Consider the following 17930-nt stretch of genomic DNA (forward strand, 5'->3'; position numbering starts at 1 on the left):
ATAATATTTAGCAAGTGCTTCTTAACAAGCACCAAGCCATGTCCTAACAGCTGTAGTCTGTCTGCTATTTGCCGTTTTTATTGTTATACTCCACTACTTTCAGGGTAAGCAGGCTGCAAAAACGGACAGATCAGCTTACTTAAGAAGAGAGAGGGCTATGGCATTCATATAGGACTGGAATTACTTGTCTCATTAAAAATACTGTTCTTGAGAACTGCTCTTCTTGTTTGTTTATTCTTTATTCTTTGTTGGATCATTTTGACCCTTTTCTTTCCTTGATTTTCCATGGCAAGCACTTCTGTTTGCTAAACTTCACTGCACATTAAAGCCATTTTGCCAACGTTTATAGACTAATTTAATAGAACCAGAAGGACGAAGGAGCGGGTTTGGCTGGTTTCATGCACAAATGAGATATTTCCACATAAGTGAACAGGGCCAGAGTGCGGATGTGTGTGTGCTGGATGAGTGTATCTGTGTGCACTTGGATATAATTGTTTGACTAAATGAGTGCGTTCGCCCCAGACTGCTCTCCCTCTGCCTCTCCCTCCTGATCCTTGTTTGTGCCCCCAAAACTGTGCTACACTTCGCTTAACGCTCACACATATGGCCCAAAAGAGAGGAAGGGGATTGTAGTTGGGGTGTGGGGAACAGAACGGAACAACAATAATTATGGCAAGCACCCTCAACCTCCTCCAACCGCATTTCCAACTCCATCTCCCTTATCCTCTCAGAGACTCCACTCCAATTTTGGGGGATACCAAAGGATATATGCTGAGAAACAGAGAAGCAGAGAATTCATTTAATTCCCTGTCCCCTGCTTAAATGCGTGCGGCCTTCCACTACAGTGGTAGAGATACAGAAGGAATCGGAGGCGAATCCAAATGGATATGACTCTTGGCATTGTGTGGCGCCCGATAACCATGTAAGTGTGTGGATGAGGAGCAGCAATGCCAGCGCCAATTGAAGGCTGTTCCCTTAATGAGGATGAAATTGAAGTCTAAACAAACAGAAATCGTTGCGCAAACAACGAGCGAGAGCGGGATCAGGCCAAAGGAGATGCTTTAAGCCAAGCACATAAAAGTCCCCTCGAGTCTCCATGGAAATTGAATATTTAATTATGCGTCGATGGAAATTGCGTTAGAACTTGGTGACGAAAATGGCAGAGTCTTAATGGAGATGCGAGGAGAGAGAGTGTGTCTAGGAGGGGAGCAGCAAGTCTAGAAAAAATCCCAGAGCTGGGTCTCTGGAATGTTTACAAGGACAACAATTGAAAGAGGCTGCTAAATAATTTATTCCAATTTGGCAGAGATTTCCACAGCACCAAAAAGTTAACTTGGCTCGAAAGAAATGCTAATGTGCTCCCTCGAGAGGAGCAGGGAGGAGCTGCCTTTAAGGAGACATCAGTTACCATGTTTATGGGAGATATTTCAGTTCATTCCGCGTGGAACCTCATCGGTTTGGGTGTATTTTGCGGTTAGTTCGGATTAAGTTTGCTAATTTTCACCTAAGGGGTCTGGGACAGAACTCGCTGGCTTGGAACAAAGGCCAAGATAACCAAACAGGGACAGACTGTCTGCGTCTGCCTCAGTGGAGCACCTTTTGCTTATCTAAGCGGACATCCCACCGCCATACCATACTTGTTCCCCCCAAGAGACTCACATCACTGCTGTCTCCAGGCACTGGGTTTGTGTGTCGCCTTCACCTTCACCCTCTCCAGCTTCCTTCCACCTCCGAGATCCAGCGGCACACCTGCCACATGAAGTACGTGAGCGTACGAAAGTTTCCCCATCCGAGGCAGCCCAGACAGCCAGACATCCTTGGGAGGAGGCGGAGTGAGTGGGGAAAGCCGCATATTTATGAATGGCTCTTGTTTCGAGTTTAACGCACTACAGGAGCTTTATCAGCTCGTAAATATAAATTAGAATTTAATTTTTATCGTCGAGGAAAGGTTGCTCTCTGGTGAGAAGGGGAGCAGAGTCCTCTGCCTGGGGAGCAATCGAGTGGTGCTCGGGACAAATTAGAGGGTAGCCCAGGCAACGGGGAAGGAAAGCAGAGACCGCTTCAAGGGGATTGCCAGTCCCATTGCCATTCCCATTACCATCTCCATTTCCATTTGCGCCTGCCACGTGTCGCAATATATCAAAGGCTTTGATTCCACGGTGGACCCCAGTCCGAGCTCCCATTTCAAATCCAATCAAACCCCTGGGACAGCCGATAGTGGATGGGATAGTGTATCGCTGGAGCACTCACCTGGGTCAGCTGCGAGGAGGCGTAGTAGGAAATCCTCGAGGGACAGATCGACTCTGGCTTCGAGTAAATCGTCTCTGCGGCCTGCTCGTGCTTCATGGGCAGCAGGGCCGTGGCGTAGGGCGTGGGAGTGGGGGAGCTCCGGAAACCTGTGGATTGGATGAGCGACTCCCAGGATTAGAGGTCACTCAAGCAGGAGGCGGGGTAATGAACTTACGGTCGAATATGCTGCACGACTTCTTGCTCTCCGCCGGGTATTTGTTGAGGCTGGCGATGGTGGCGTAGGACCCCGTGGCACTCGGAGGTCTTCCGAGGGGATCCAGCCGGATGAACACGTTCTGGTGGCTGCCATAAGCTGCGGTGGTGAAACTGGTGCTGGAGGTGGAACAGAGTGTTAATGAAGCAAAGGAGGAGGAGGAGCACTAGGGATAACTCACTGTAGTGAGTCCTGGCGGAGCTGCTTGCGTGCCCTCACATACATCATGCTGGCCACCAGGCCCACGGCCAAAACCAGCCCCAGAGCACAGGCGGCGGCGCTCAGGAGGGCGGGTCCCTGGGATGGGGCGTGGGCAGGGGCGGGCGACTGATTGGGCTCAGGTGAAATGCCTGCAATGGATGAGTGATGGATTAATGGAGGAGTTGGAGTCTGAACCGGAGTCTCTGGTTATGGAACCCACCTTTCGCACAGATCTTGTTGCGTTTGAAGTGGAGCCTGGTGTCGTTGTAGCGAGGAGGAGCCCGGACCACCATGTTGACATTGACGGGCAGCCCAGGAAGGACTCGATCTCCTGGGGCACCAGGCCCTTGTGTGGGATGCTGAGCGTGGGCGTGCCCAGAGCCTCCTGGTCGGTGCTGTACTCGATGCTGATGGCGTAAGGCAGCTGTTGGGGAAGGGCGTGGTTAATCATTGCAGGATATCAAGGTGAATAGATGGAAGTTGGGTCTTACTGGGTAGGCAATGAGACTCTGCCAGGAGAACTCCAGTTCGTGGACGTCCGCGGGCACTGGGACGGTGAAGTGCATCGCGTACGTGTTGATGGATCCCTCGTGCACATAGAACAGGTCCGCCTCGAGTCCTGCGGAGATGGAGTAAGCGAAAGGAAAGCATGTAAGAGCGGATGCGGATGCACGGCAGACGTAAAGCGAAAGTTTCCCCGCAATTTGCTTTAGAGCGGGGACTCCCCCGATGAGCAAACTTCGTGCATTTGCTGTTTGCTCTCCCCTCAAGCGTCTCTCTTACTGCCATTAAGCGGAAATTGATTTTCTCAGTGGAAAATGGGGAGAGGAAAGGGGACAATCCGAGGTGACAATGCTGGGGAGTAAACAAAACCCAAGACACAAAAATAATCGAAATCGAATCCGTCACCAGCAGGCGACGAAGCAGGGCGTCGAGTCTCGAGTTGTCCCAAAAAAGGACCTAGGAAGGAGATATTAGAAGGTGTCAACTGCGAGTGCTTCATCATCACAGGGAATCGGCTTCCACGGCTTATCGAGTAGAGAAGTCCCGGAGTAGAGCCTGATCTTTGTTCCCCACCCTCTGGCATTGAAAGACGAGCTGCTTGAGTTAAAACGACGTGAAATTAAATTTCTTCATCCGCTTTTATTGTTGCCCTTGCTACTTCTGTTTCCTCTACTCCAGCTAGAGACTCTCATCTGTGGGAGGTATTACTCACTCCATGGGATCAGCTATTCACCAGTGGAAACTGGAAGCTGGAGTGGGAGCGGAGTGGCACCCTGGATGTTTACCCGCTTCTAGCTGAGCTGCCTCTGACGCTGCTTCTTCCACTGACTCCGCCGGATGTTGAATGTAGCAATTCCGCTTCCGGCAGACCGAGTGAGATGGGGATACAGGAAGAAGGGGAGAGTGCTGCATTTAGGATAGAACAAAGCGCGCGCTCGCTGCTTAAAACAATTTTAAATCCAATTACAGAACAAGAAAAAGCATTTTTCGTTAGCCTTCATCCAGGTCTCAGCTTCATCTACATCTTCAGACTGGTTCCGTATCCCTGCTCAGTTTTCTTTCCGTTTTCCATCCGCTTTCCTACTTTACTATTTCCATTTCGGTTTCGTTTTCGAGTCCCAAATTGCTTTGCCCCCCATCGCGTTTTTAACCTGGGTTAAAGTGCAGCGCTTCGCCTGCTCCAACTACCTGTCCCAGGATGCTTTGAACTAGTGGGAAAACACAAACACAACCCCAAAGTGCCCGCCATCAAATATGCACAAACGCAGGAAAAGGACAATGTTCCCCGGTCCTCATACATCCTTTGGTCTCCTTCTGACCTGACAACAGTAACGGGGCGGTCGGTGGGGGAGGCATTTGAATAAGTGACTACCTCAATTAATTCAGTCCTCCATTCAGGGATGTCACAAATGTTTCATCTCCCGATTCCCTCAATCCGTGCAAGGGTTTTGCCACCTCAATTGGCTTCCCAGGGAGCTCAAACCCGACTGCACTTTAAACAGCATCAATTGGCATGGTTCACCCCACTCCACTACGAGTTGCTCCTGCTCCCAGATAGCTTCTGAAATCCCCGCAAAGCCCGCTCTCCTCGCTTCCAGTGTCAAACTTTGCTCGTCTTTCATATCACGGAGCCGCCAACTTTGCCTGCGAAAGTTTTGACTTCCTCCTGCACTTGGTACACCTCTCCTGCAGGCTTAATGCCTCCCTAATTCCCCTCCTGACTTGCTCTCCTGGCCGTAATTATAGTAGCTGCCATTGCGATTGTCTCGATGACTCTGCCGCACACACGTGACGTTGCAACCGCAACTCATAATCGCAGGAAGGAGGTGGGAGTTGGGAGCTGGCGGAGAAAGTGGAGGAGGAATTGCAGGACTGACTGAGGTGAATCTCAGCTATCGCGAGAGGCGACACAATTTGCATAAAAGATTAAGAGGATAATTAGTGTCATTAGTTGGGAGAGTGCATCCCCCTTGTGCACTTCCTAATTACCGATCCCAGGGGAGGCAGTCTCACCTCATGGCTTATTAAAGCGGAATCCCTGGCAGTTCCTGCTAATTGTTCCATGGATCGGAGATGAGAAACTCTCGCTCGATTGGCACAGTTTCTGATTTCCGCTTCTCACCTCCTCCTGCTTCCTGATTTCGAAGCAATAAAAATGGATTCCAGATGCCAAGCCACCCCTGCGAAGGCTCTTACCAGAGTCAAATGGAGGATTGGAGGGGGAGAATATTAATGTGGGGATATTGGGACTGTTTTCTATTCATTAAAAATAATTTTCTTTTGCATTAACTTTTCATTTGCAGGGGAATATTTCAGCTACCCGCCCAAGGTTGTGGTCCGCCCTGGGGATGGAGGGGATGGAGCAAGGGAAGCAAGTCCGAGGGATCGGGTGGCAGGGTGGCAGGAAAAAGTGTGCACATCAAAGCGAAACTTGTTGAAATTGCATTTTTACGCACCCTTGAACAGGAAAGTCTTCGGCGGAAAGGGAGTAAGGGAAGACGGGAAAATTGCTCGTTGCTGGGACAACACATCCAAATTGGACTCAGAGGCGGAAAATCTTCAACAAAGGCGTGGAAAATATTTAATTTTAATGCTGTCGACACTTCATCGAAGGGATCGCTGGAAGGAGCGAAATCAGAACTCAAGGATTCTGTGACAGTCAAGGAGATATAGGAATATTGCAATGAACTTTGTTTACACTTCCACAGAAAGACACCGAAGACGTCACCTGAGAAGGCGAACACAAAGTGCTGAAAACAATCCACGTTTCCATGTGGGGAAATGCAGCAAAAGAAAATCGGGAATACGGGTTCCGTACAGGAATCTGGGGCTGGGTCATGCAACCGTAGCGAGCCTTCCGCATGAACAACTTCCATGGAGACGCAAAGCAGGGAAATGAGGTGGAAGCCCTGGAAAATCATGCACAGGCATTTTCCATTCGGAGTGGGAGGAATCAAAGGAGGCGGAGGGTCAGTTTGTTTGATTTCACGCTGCTTGTTAATTTTCAAATCGAAACAACTCCGGGGGTGACAACGGAACCAACAGGAGAGGAATGCTATAGCCAGGGGTGTTAACTGGTCGTTAAAGACATAACGAGCTCTTTAAAGAGGAGGGGCACAATGGAGGACTGGGCAAGAAAGGTGCTGCCAGGAAAATCTACGTCTGTAGGGGAGAGAAAATTGTAGACTGACAAACATCGTGGAAAAGTCCTTTGAAATGTCGCTAATGAAATCCTATTTGCATAAGACTCCAAGGGAATGATGCAGACTCAGAGGACACCGAGGATGATGGCTTGTTTTTAAAGTGCAATTGCGAGGAAGGAACCTGCTTGTCCCATTGATCTATAATGCAATTGGATGCATTCAGTGACAGATGGATGACCGACTTTGAAGAGGAAGCAAATGCTGGGACCATTCATTCATCAAACCGGGATCCATCTCCACTTGATGTGGATTATTTTTACGCCATCTACTAATTGAAGTGCCCTGATTTGGCAACAAGGAAGCGGAGTGAGAAAGGAGCCTGCATAATGAGATGGGAGCATTTATGCTCCAATTACAGTTAAGTGCCGGAAAATGCTGCGACCAGCTCAGCGACTGCTGACGGAGTAGCGACCGCGAACTAGGCCAGCTTCCCCTCTACCTCCGCTTCGGAGTTTTCCCCGCTTCCAGTCCCAGGATCCATTAATCAACTGGAGGAGCAGGAAATCGCGAGCCAAACGACAAGCACGAGGCCATTCCGCCTTGGCACGTCCATGAAATCCATGTAACTCCCATCAGTAGGGGAGGGGAACGAGGTGGAGGAGTAGCTAAGGATGTGGCAGAACTTGGCCTTGGCTCGATCTGGAGCCGGCGCCATCAATAACAAGGATTCGCGTGGAGCAACAAACGGAAAAACAAGAAAACAAACAAGGAGTCGCGGACAGGGAATCAACAAGGAAGGCAAGGAAGGTGAGGAATACATGTGGATGAGGGGAAAAGGAAACTAGGAGGAGTGGTGGAACTAGGATTTGGAATGCGGGAGGGGGAAAAGCTACTTGCAGCTGTCAGCAAGGTGAGGGTAGGCGCACAGCGGAAATCGATTTGTGTGCGATTTGTTTTGGTTTCGCCTTACTAAGTATTCCCTCACCACTCCCTCCTCTTCTCTCCTCCAGGACCTTCCACTTTCTCTACTCCCCCCTTCCTGTGCTTTAATGGTCAACTATAATTTCGGAACTATTAATGACTGTGACATGGCCTGCGACTCAGAGAATTGTTTGTGTTTTCGTGTTCGGGGATCAATGAATTTGTATCGTCGCACTTTGGCCTCCAACTATTAATCATAGAGCAAGCTTGGGGGAGGTTCTGCGCCTGGAATAGGGCGTGTCAGTCCCCCTCGGAGTTTCATTAATGGATTAGGCTGCGACAGGAACTGGAACTGGACTTACCCATCAGTTTCATCACCTCGTGGTGGCTGATGAAAATGTTCAGATAGCCGCTGACCGAGGGCGTCCGCCAAGTGCAGACCGCGAGGCAGAGGAGCAGTGGGAGGATCTGCGGATGGCGACCCATGGTGGATGGTTATGCTTAGTGGGAGCTGCGTGGAGTCAATGAATTGTCAGAGCATGTGTCGCCCAGGGTGACGGGCATTTCCACAGCCCCACTTCCTCTCTCGATCCTGATTCTGTGACTCTGTGACAGCCAATCTCAATGTGTGGCCATTGGTGCGTGTCCTTGGATGGGAGTCAGAGGGTGCAGAGGTTTCCGGGTGAAGTTCTCCCGCTGATGATTTGAATTTGTCCTGCTTTTGGTGATGGTTGTCAGCTGGTGATGCCACCAACAGAAGTCTCTCCGAGAAGCGTTAAAATCAAATTCCAACTGCTAACTGTTCCGGTTGGGGCTGGCTGGGAGTTCTGTCTACCAAATTTGGGAACTTTTCAGTCTCGGCTTCCGGGTTTTCCCCTCTGTCCAGTCTCTTTTAGACCAACTTTTGCAGTTTTGTTTTGCTGCGGTTGCTGCTGCTCTTCCTCTGCTGGAGTTGTGCTGGTGCCTCCGCCTCCTCCGGCCTTATGTATCAGTGCGTCCGTATTTGGCCCAGACTGGTTTGGTTGGCTTTTATTGGCTGAGCTCCTGTCAACTTCCTCCGGGTTTCTCCTATCCTCTCTCGTGTGTTGTTTTGTGGCTATCGCTTGTCACTTTGTCCACGTCTGGTCACTGGTTCCTTTTCTCTTCGGGCTCCTTTTTTGTTCTCCTCGTTAAAGTCCAGATCCTGTTGAATGAATAGAAAGTGATTTAGTTTAGTGCAAATCAGGCTGTAAAAAACGGAAGGAGAAGAAGACAAAGGATGGGTATACCCATTGGTGTATTTGGGGATTGAAAGAGTCCTTGTACAGAGTGCGTTGTGTGGTTCAGTGGCGCAAACAATTTGTGAAAAATAAAAAGTTTTGCCCATGCAAAAGTAATTAGAAAGTTGCTGGAAGATTAACAGCTCAGGGGTGCCCAGACAGATCCATCCAAGCCTCCGTCAGGATTCACTTACGTCACACACGAGTCGGGTTGGTGGTAAGCGAAAGCTTTAATAAATTCGAGGTAATATTTATGTGTTTGTTTGGCATAAATTATGAACTGGAAAAGGGGCAACTTTTGGCCTCGCACTGTTTGTGGTTCAAGTGGTTCAAGTGGTTCTAGTGGTTCAGGTGGTTAGCCACCATCCCCGCTCCACTGCCCTCCATTGTTGTTTGGTCTACGTGTTTATTCAGCTGCTCCTGCTCCTGCCCTGGCCTATCCTGCCATCCTGGGCCCTCATCCTGGCTGGTTGCGTGTGCAGGTAGCTCGATAGGCGGGGATTGGAGTGGGATAAGAGTGGATAGAAAGGATAGAGTGCACTGGGGATGGGTCTCGTAGGCATGGCAATGGAACCGGGACAGTCGAGTGCTCCCAAAATGAAATTGTTGCCAAGAAGCGGCCGAAACTGCTCCAGTCTCCATGGCAATCTCCTTTTCCATTTTCTATTTTTCCCTATTTTAACCAATTCTCCTCTCGCTGTTTCCATTTTCCAGCCGCAATAAAAATCGAAATCAGAAAAGTTTGTTGCCTCGGCTTTCCGATTTATCTTTTTTGGCTTTGAGCTTTTTTGGAATTTTAAAGTTTAACCAACGAAAGATAGTTTTCTTGGCTGCTCAGGAATGTTGCGGGTTTTTTAATTAAACTTATCTGCGCCCAAAGAGGAGCTCCACTTGATTAAGGGCCAGATCAGCGGCATCAGCAAACTACTCTTCAACTTCAGCCACATCTATAGCACCTTCATCATCGCCAGAAGGAGTAAGAGCTGCAGGACTACTGTTGACTTGGTCCTCGCATCCTTCGACATTCGAAGTCATTCAGTGGATGCATTAATAATTCAAAAGATAAATAAACGAATGGCAATGTGTGTGTGCTCGCTTGGCTGGTTGTTCTCCGAGGGGGGAATCGTTGTAACTGATTTAAATGGAGCAGCAGACAAACAGCCAGGAGGAAGCACCTCTGGCAGGATAAGGCAGGGGAGGATAAATAATAATAAGAGAAGAAGGAAGTCTGATAAGGAGACTCTCAGGGCAATCATCATCTTAGTCGATAGCATATTAACTACATCAACTCAATCATAATCAGGCAAAGAGGAGCAGAGCCCAGAGCTGGGTAAACTTACCGGGGGAGAATGAAGTTTCCTCTGAGAATTTTCCGCTTAGTCACACGCATCATCTGTCAGTCTGCCACGCTTCCGAGTCCCGGCTCCCGACTCCAACTTCTTCGCAAGTGACAAATTGAGCAGTTGGCATTGTCTCCGGAACCGAAAGGAGCTGATGAGATGTGATGCCGCCGTCGCCGCCAGGAGATGAGCAGAAGATGAGCCCTGAATGGATGGATGGATGGGGTGGAGGGGGAGAAACTTTTCAATTACTTGCAAGGAGCAGGACCAAAGACGGAGTCTGAGCAGTAATGAATAATAATCTGTTCTCCCTGTGGCCCCCGGCCCCAACTCCGCTTCATCATTAGTGGCAATCCTTGGAGAGACACGTTCCCCGGCTTTTCCTTGAACAATTTCAGGCTGGCACAATATTTACTCTGCTCCAGCTCCTGCTGAGCTTACTCGGGCTGGGTCTCCGGGTCGGTCATTCTCCTGCAATTAAAAGGACATCGAAGTTCTGCCCTGTGGCCTCCGCCTCGTTTCAATTACAAAGTGGCTTTCATTTCTAATTGAATCGTGAGCTTGCCTCCGATTCTGATTCCGATTTGTACTTTATGCCGGCACTCAGCACTCTATTTTGTTTGCCTTTAGTTTTCCTTGTTGACCAACTCAAATTGCTGCCAAAAGGTCATGAACTCTGATTGGGTTAATGTTTATTTAATATTAAGTGCGGCCCTTCTAAGAGAGGTATGGATTTCAGAGGAGTCTTAGACAATTTACCAGAGTTTTCTCTTTTAAATTCTTTAATATTTATACATTTTTATTATATATTAATAACAAAATTTTCAGCTTTTTTATATTAAATACGAAAACTTATTTTTCCGTTTAAATGCATCTTCAATGGCTATTGATAACGTTTTAAAACATTATAGAGCCCCAACCCTAGTCGTGATAGAAATCTTTTTCAGTAAAAACAAGCTGTGCTGCTGCTGCCCAATGCCAACACCTAACAAAAATTAATTGTCTGAACAAATTAGCTGGGGGAAACAACAAAAATATACATTTTCCCCATTTTCCCCCGCTTTCCGTGCCATCGGGCAGGCATTTGCAATCATTTTCCATTTACAGGGACAACAAAAGCGAATGTCGCTCGTTATTTTTAATCAGCTATCAAAATTTATTGCTGAAAATTTGTCTGTCGGTGCTCGGTGCTTGGCCGGTGGGCAGGTGCCATTTCGACCATGGTCCATTCGCATTACAGGTTCATTAAAATCGGGACACAGCGAAATATTTTACGCGAATTTAATAAACTTGGGGAATTGGGCAGAGGCATTAAAGCTAATGTTTCCATTTTCTGATAGGAGTTGTGTTAGTTATGCGTCGCATTTGGGGATGTGTCCACGATATCAGCATGGCCAGCATGAATATTTAAGGGGAAACCAGGCTCCAGGACTCAATGCGATTGTATCGCAACAGCAAGTTGTTGCTTTTTTTTCCTACCAAATATGGCATAAGCATTGATTTATGACAAAGCAGGCAAAGTTTTCTCCCTTTTTTTAGTTGTGCTAAAAAAAGAGGCAGCCGTCAGTCGCTGAACCTTTGAGAACCTTGACTAATCTGGTCAATATTTTACTCCGGATTCAGGATCTCTCCGGCTGAAATCATAGCATACATTTAAGGGCCCGACATAATTCAAGTGCTCGGATTATTGTTCCGTTGCCGTCGCCGGATCCTTGGCTGTTGTTGTTATGCCGAAAGCACTTAGCGGTCATTCAATCAACGAGCCACTAAGTGAAGAAAGTGGACTTGGACCCTTCGATAGGAGGAGGTCTCCATAGCCATTGCTGGAAAGTGTTCGAGCGGAACATCAAATTTGCATAATATTCTTTTATGGCTTACGCTCTGCGGTCTCTGAGGGGGTCATAGGGTCGGGAAACTTGAGTAGGGCGGAGAGAGTGGGGACCTGTTTTGAGGGTTTGTTGGCTGGCATTTATTGAGTGGCTCTTAATCCCTGGCATATTTCAATTAGTGTCAACTTTTTGATTTTATGTAAACACAAGTATGGCAGCTCTACTCCCTCCACACCCTTCCACTTTGCTGTTATTCTAATCAGAGCAGGACACACTCACACACCCTCGAATTACATACCGACACATGAGTGCTGGTCACGCAATCCTGCGGTTGTGCGCCTGTGTTGGGGTTACAGCACCACACGGCGTATGTGTGATTTTTGTGTGGTCGAGGGCCTCGATTGCAGCCATTTGTGGCTAAGGTCAAAGGATTATATTTATATATATATATGGCAAATCCCCCAAAGGCATGCAGATGTTCTTGATTTTAAGTTAAAGCTTAGATATATGCGAAACTAAAGACTTTTTACAAAATAATCAAATAACTGGGAAATATGTTACATACAAGAAATAACTGAAACAGCAACTGGATTTATTTTAGCTTTCAATATAAACATGGAAAAGCTGCAGTATTATTATGTACATTTTCTGCAAAAGAAGCAAACATTTTACAACAGAAAATCATTGGCTTTTATTATGTGTAAAATAATATGCAACACAGTAAGTGAAAAGCTTAAACGAAACAATAACTGAGTTACATTTTAAATTCTTCCTTTTATTTGATTTTACATTTATTCTACTGGAATTTATATTTATTCGTATCAGTGTGTATTTAACTTTATATCTGATATATTAAACCCATATTAAGACGCCCATTTAAGGTTTCAACTGAAATTCCTTATATTCGTTGTTACATAAAATTATATATAGAAGCAACCTCATTTTGGTTTAGATGACAAACCTCCCACCCCGCGCCTCAATATACAACTATTACATTATGGAGTGCAAATATTTGCCTAGTTTTCCTGCTCCTCGCCGCCTGTAAAAGGATATGTGACATGTTGAGAGGTGTCCGGGTGCTTTGGCAACCCTTTTGCCGAAGCAATCAACTCAAACTGCTGACAAGTAATGCGGGAACAGCTCGCTGGCATTTCTCGATGGGGATTCCCATATCAAAGGTGTTTCATTACACAAAAGTAAACGACATCTGGCATCTGACCCGCCGCTACCTTCATCAGCAAATACCTTTCCGCCGGGCATTTACAGCACTTTCAGCGGGCAGACTTTAAGGTTACCTGAAATGGACGTAAACACGGCAGGCACGGATGTTGCCAAAGGTCCGGAAGCCAAGCCCATCTCCGAACAGACCACAGACCACAGACTCGTCAGCCGTCGGTCGTCCGACTGTCGTTTGTTTACATAACATCAGCCAGGATGTTGTCGGTTAGGAGGAGACCGGAAACCGAAAGGTATTCTCCGACTCCTGTGTGGGCACATGCGCAGTGTCTGTGAGCCGTGTCCTGTCTGCAACTGTTGCTTCCTTTTTTCTGATTGCACTGGCACTGACACTAATCCAATCTGGTCGAATCCGCAGCGGAACGAGGCGGCCAGGCGGAAAGGGTATCTCCTGACCAGTCCCAATTGGTGCCACTAATTGCGAGCAGTGCACAAAGGCGCCGCGGCGCCAATGGATTTAATTTGCAGTCTCGCAAATTGCACAACTTGGTTAAAACAATTGTCGAAAGTTGAATTCGTTAAATGGCAGTCGAAGGGAGAATTCAATTACACTTGGCAGACTGTCAAAGCAATAAAAATTTATCGAAGCGAAACAGTTGGACATGAGATCCCGAGAATCCTTCAAAAGGTAATCAAATTTTAAGAGCTTTTCCGACAGCACGTGCCTCTAAGGGAGGCCATTAAACCGTCGCCAATTGGCTGTGATAAAGCCGCGTTTTTTCGACAGGACACCGGCTGATAGCATACCGCTAATCCCCCAGACATGAACTTATCAGCGAAGCAAACACACTGCTACATAACCCTTACCGTTTAAACTTTCAACCCTTTGCCCCCCATCACAACTTCACACAGATTTATCCCGTAATGAGTTCTAGAAAAAACACCCAAGAAAAGAAAATCCAAAGCCAGTTGCAACCCTCAATGCAGCAATGACAGTCTAAGGAACACAATAAGCAGCCACAGAAAAAGTATAAAAGCACTAAATAGTTGCAGGACTTGCAGGAAGCGGGATAAGCCGGAGAAAAAGCGACAGCAGAGTGCTAAAGTTCACACCAATCCCCCGCCAGGGAACACACAAAAAGGGTGCAAATAGGATAATAAAGCGGAAGAAAAAACAAATATGCGTTGATCTGTGGCAAGGACTTAACAATGGCTATAATAAAATAAAGTAGAGAGAAAGAAAATAATCAAATTGCAATAAAACTAAGGGAAATGGAATCCCCCCTCTAATGCGGCAAGTAAACAAAATGGGCACGTGACCAGAACTCACAGAGGGATGGACACACACTCAAGGATATGGCGAAAGTTGCCGACTGGCCAACAAATTGCCGCACGAAAGTAATCCTGACAGGCTGCAGATTGTTGCGCCATCATAAAGCCCAGTAGGAGACTCGAGTATAAGGAAGCACTTCTTCGGTAGCCGGACAACCAAACATGAAAGGGGAAAAGCAGCCACATTGTGCATTATTCTCACCAGAAATGACCAGTACTGGCCACCATCGTTTCACATCCTTGAGACTTGAGAATGCAACTGCAGCACTCTTGAATGGCTGTCAAATCAAACATTCTGTGGAGCTATCTGGAGAGGAAATGGCGAGACTCAGATGAGAGATGCGAGTGCGGCGTATCCATCCTTCATTTCCGCTGTGGTGCTTACTCCATTCCTGTCACATTTTCTGAACCATTTAAAGACTGTTAACTATCGAGATTTTCTTCTAAGTACACTGAAGCACTGGCAATTATAACACAAAATTAAGAGTGGTTATGGTTTATGTTCTTCTTATCAAAATTGTTTTTTAATTGTTACCAATTCGATTAAAGTTCTCCTTTGAACTTTTCAAGGATTTTCTTGCCCAAAGAAAGGGAATCCTGAGGAGAGTTCGCCGCCATCTGGCGATAGTTCAACTTTATGGGCTGATGCCAATGGAGCTTGTCATTCCGAAAAGACATCGGCTCCAGCCGGAACTCTTTCGCCTCCTCCAAGTTGAAGTTCTCGAAGTCCCTTTCCTTTTGGGACATTCCTCGAGCCCGCAGCTCAAAGGCATTTGGCTCAACGCCCGGCCGGTAGGCGACCATATATCGGCTCTCATGCCAGCCGTTGTAGAACCTCGTCTGGCAGCCCAACTCCTGGGCCAGCTCCTGTGCGATGGCCTCCTGCAAGGGCATCATAGGTTTAAATTCAATGAATCGGCGTCGACTGTCGAGGAGCCGACGCAGTCGTCGTAGGAGCACGTCTCCATGACGAACAAGGCATGACAACTCCGCACGTGGCAGCTTACTGGAGTCCCTGGGACGCATCTTGGCTTGAATGGAGCAGATCAGCTGGCGGAGAGTGCGCTTGAAAGGATGCGCCTCGGGCGGCACAACGGTGTGGCCAAGCTCGGAGAGGATTCGCGGCTCTTCACAGGATACATGGGTTTTGGATTTCCCTGGAATATCTGGCAGAGTATATAGTTTGATCAAGGTATGCCCTCTTCGGCTAACCCCTAGCTTACCGTGAGTGATGTTCTTTGTATCGCTTTGCTGCTTTTCAAGCTTCTTGTCCGACATTATTGAATACTTCTCCACTTTAGCTCAGTTGCGAGAGTTCCTGCCAGTCTTAAAGTTGCTGAGAATTCTGCCAAGTCTGAACAAATTCCTGACAACCAACTTAAGGAATTCCCACTCAGCAAATTTGCAATTTGAATTAAATACAGAAATTTCTCCAGACAGAGCTAATTGGGTTAATTTTCAGCAATGGACAGCGAAGAATGACAGCACACGGAGTTGCTTTCAGTGACATATGAGGTTCTGCAGCAGAGTTGGGGCAAATCCATTTGAATTGGTGACAACCCATAAAAATGTGTTGGGATATTGGTATTTGAGCTAATACATCAGTTATTTGAGAGTTAAGCAAATAAATAATAATAAAGAAATCAAAACTGAATAATTTAAGAGTAGCTTTATGGCCCAATTCCACACCAATCCGGATATTATTATGGCCCCTAAAACTAAAATCAAAGTTTCACTGCCCTGAAAAAGTCAGTCCGGAAAATTGCTGGTCGTTTTCCCATGCAAAGCGGGGCCTCCGGAGTGTCAGAGTTGACGGGAAACTTTCATGGCTGAAAGAGAGTCCGGGAGATGAGCCAACCACAAGAGCAATGGACACCGAAAATCAGCCAGGAGTTGGGAGTAAGCCAGGATTCCTCATGCATCGAACGGAGAAGAAAAGGCAAACTTCTTTGGTGAAAGGTTTTATTGCTCCTAGCCGCCTGGATGTGTCTCCACTCGGAATGGGGATAAGGGATGAGGGATGAAGGATGAGGGATGATGACGGTGGCCCTGAAAAGGAAGCAGCCCGCCGAGGAGTTGTACTAAAGTAAATGAAGCGTGACTCTTTGTTTTCCTTTGATTTAGTTTTATGAGTCTGCATCGGATGTAATTGAATTATGCAAGTTGGCGCCGACGGCAGACGACTTTATTAGCATTCGATCGTAAAGGGGGCAGAAGGGGAGGCTGATGATGACACGGATGATGGAGAACTCCAGGAGGCTGACTACATCGACTGGATACAGGATACAGGATACTCTGACATGGTTACGCTTTTTAGCAGTGACATTTGAATTTCAGATGATTCTGCACAACTCGCGGTGAAATGAGTTGGAAAATATGAGGATGAAGCCGCGATAAGGATACAGGATACCCGACACTCCTCCGACCTGCTGGAGCAGGCACATCCAGTGATAAGCAGCTCAATGAATGCACGATGCGATGGCAACTGGATGGAATCCATAATGAAATGACAATTTGCAGGCGAACAAAGCGTTCCGCAGCCTAATTGACACCAATGGATGTCCGGGTGCAGGACGGACTGGAAAATAGGAAATCGAAGCTGAAACTGGACTCCAGCAAGGACAACCCCAACAAGGATTTGCTCTCAGGGCAATCCTCTGGAGAGTCAGGATAAGAGGACAGAAATCGATTTGTCAACTGCCTCAGAGCATTTGCGGAGGGTTCTGTTTCAATATTGTAAGCCAATAATTAATATGTGAGTCGCCATGGCGCCAGGATAACCCCGCTGCGGATGTCCTGCCAGGTAGAAGGGGCAATCTGTCAACCCAGTGCGGGTTTCGTTTGTCAAAAATGCAGAGCTGGAGAGGCACCGCATCCCAGAATTGACAGGGAATACCATCGTCCGATTACAGTTTCATGAACAGTCGCATGAGGAGGCAAGTGGAGCTAGGTGGAGGAGGACAGATCCTGTACTGAAACCAATGACAAACTGAAATCAAAAGCTGTCCTTTTCTCTTTTCCTGCTTTCGGGATGCCGCAATCGGAGAAGTGCAAGGACATTGCGATTGAGGCTGGCTTTTATCCTGTCGAGTTGAGTTGTGCCATGTCCGACAAGGACTAAGCTGTATCAGGCGATCCAGGGAAAGTGGCACTGGTAACTCACGCATCGCCACGCAGACTTACAACAGCCGGATGATATCGTAATTTGCCCCAACAGGAGAGGAGGGTCATCGATTGCTGCAGTCATCAGCGAGGGAACAATGCACTTAACTAGACCTAGAGGAGGTGCTATTCGCACTGTCCTGCTTTAAACCTCAAGCTCTTTGGAAAAGTTCTACTTCATCTAGAAAAGTTGCCTAAAAATGCTCACGTTCTCGGCACGTGACCGAAATGTTTGGCCATAAACAAGGAAAATATGAAAATGAAGAGGCGAACTCAGCAAATAAAGGAGGAAATAAGGAGGAAGTTGGGAGTCGGTAATCGGGCTGATATATTTATCCTGCAGAAACTTCGCACGAAGCCTCTTCAAAAATTCATCAAGGAGACGCGCTCAAGTCGACTTCAGCTGAGTTGAGTTCGTGAGTCGTCCTTCGCCCCGCTCCCTCGCTCCTTCACTCCATCGCTCCTGTGGGCGTGGACATTAACCCCAATTGGCTAAATGGCTCATTAGGTCACTGGTGGAGTCCTCCTTGTCCCTCTTCAATGGAAGTGGAAATGGAAAT

The 17930-nt window shown here is 47.3% G+C and overlaps 2 protein-coding genes and 1 pseudogene across 3 annotated transcripts; all 3 read right to left on the reverse strand.

The window, feature by feature from the left end:
- Positions 1–2017: 2017 nt before the first annotated feature.
- On the reverse strand, positions 2018–3010 carry LOC147642836 (uncharacterized). Its single transcript, XM_086838502.1, has 5 exons — positions 2925–3010; positions 2685–2853; positions 2465–2622; positions 2251–2396; positions 2018–2119 (listed from the first exon to the last, which is right to left on the reverse strand). The coding sequence occupies exons 1-5, from the start codon at positions 2995–2997 to the stop codon at positions 2018–2020; spliced, it is 648 nt and encodes a 215-aa protein (XP_086694628.1). The 5' UTR covers positions 2998–3010.
- Positions 3011–3014: 4 nt separating this feature from the next.
- On the reverse strand, positions 3015–8432 carry LOC147642837 (inactive tyrosine-protein kinase Dnt pseudogene; annotated as a pseudogene). Its single transcript, XR_015272909.1, has 3 exons — positions 7635–8432; positions 3196–3323; positions 3015–3128 (listed from the first exon to the last, which is right to left on the reverse strand). The product of XR_015272909.1 is annotated as an inactive tyrosine-protein kinase Dnt pseudogene (transcript).
- Positions 8433–14751: 6319 nt separating this feature from the next.
- LOC110189342 (uncharacterized) lies at positions 14752–15757 on the reverse strand. The gene is made up of 2 exons (XM_020959385.2): positions 15432–15757; positions 14752–15374 (listed from the first exon to the last, which is right to left on the reverse strand). Exons 1-2 carry the CDS (start codon positions 15484–15486, stop codon positions 14752–14754), a joined length of 678 nt encoding a protein of 225 aa, XP_020815044.2. The 5' UTR covers positions 15487–15757.
- Positions 15758–17930: the final 2173 nt, after the last annotated feature.

Source organism: Drosophila serrata, unplaced genomic scaffold (genome assembly GCF_035046125.1).
Source record: "Drosophila serrata isolate PLE 108 unplaced genomic scaffold, ASM3504612v1 contig_347, whole genome shotgun sequence".
Taxonomy (NCBI): Eukaryota; Metazoa; Arthropoda; class Insecta; order Diptera; family Drosophilidae; genus Drosophila; species Drosophila serrata.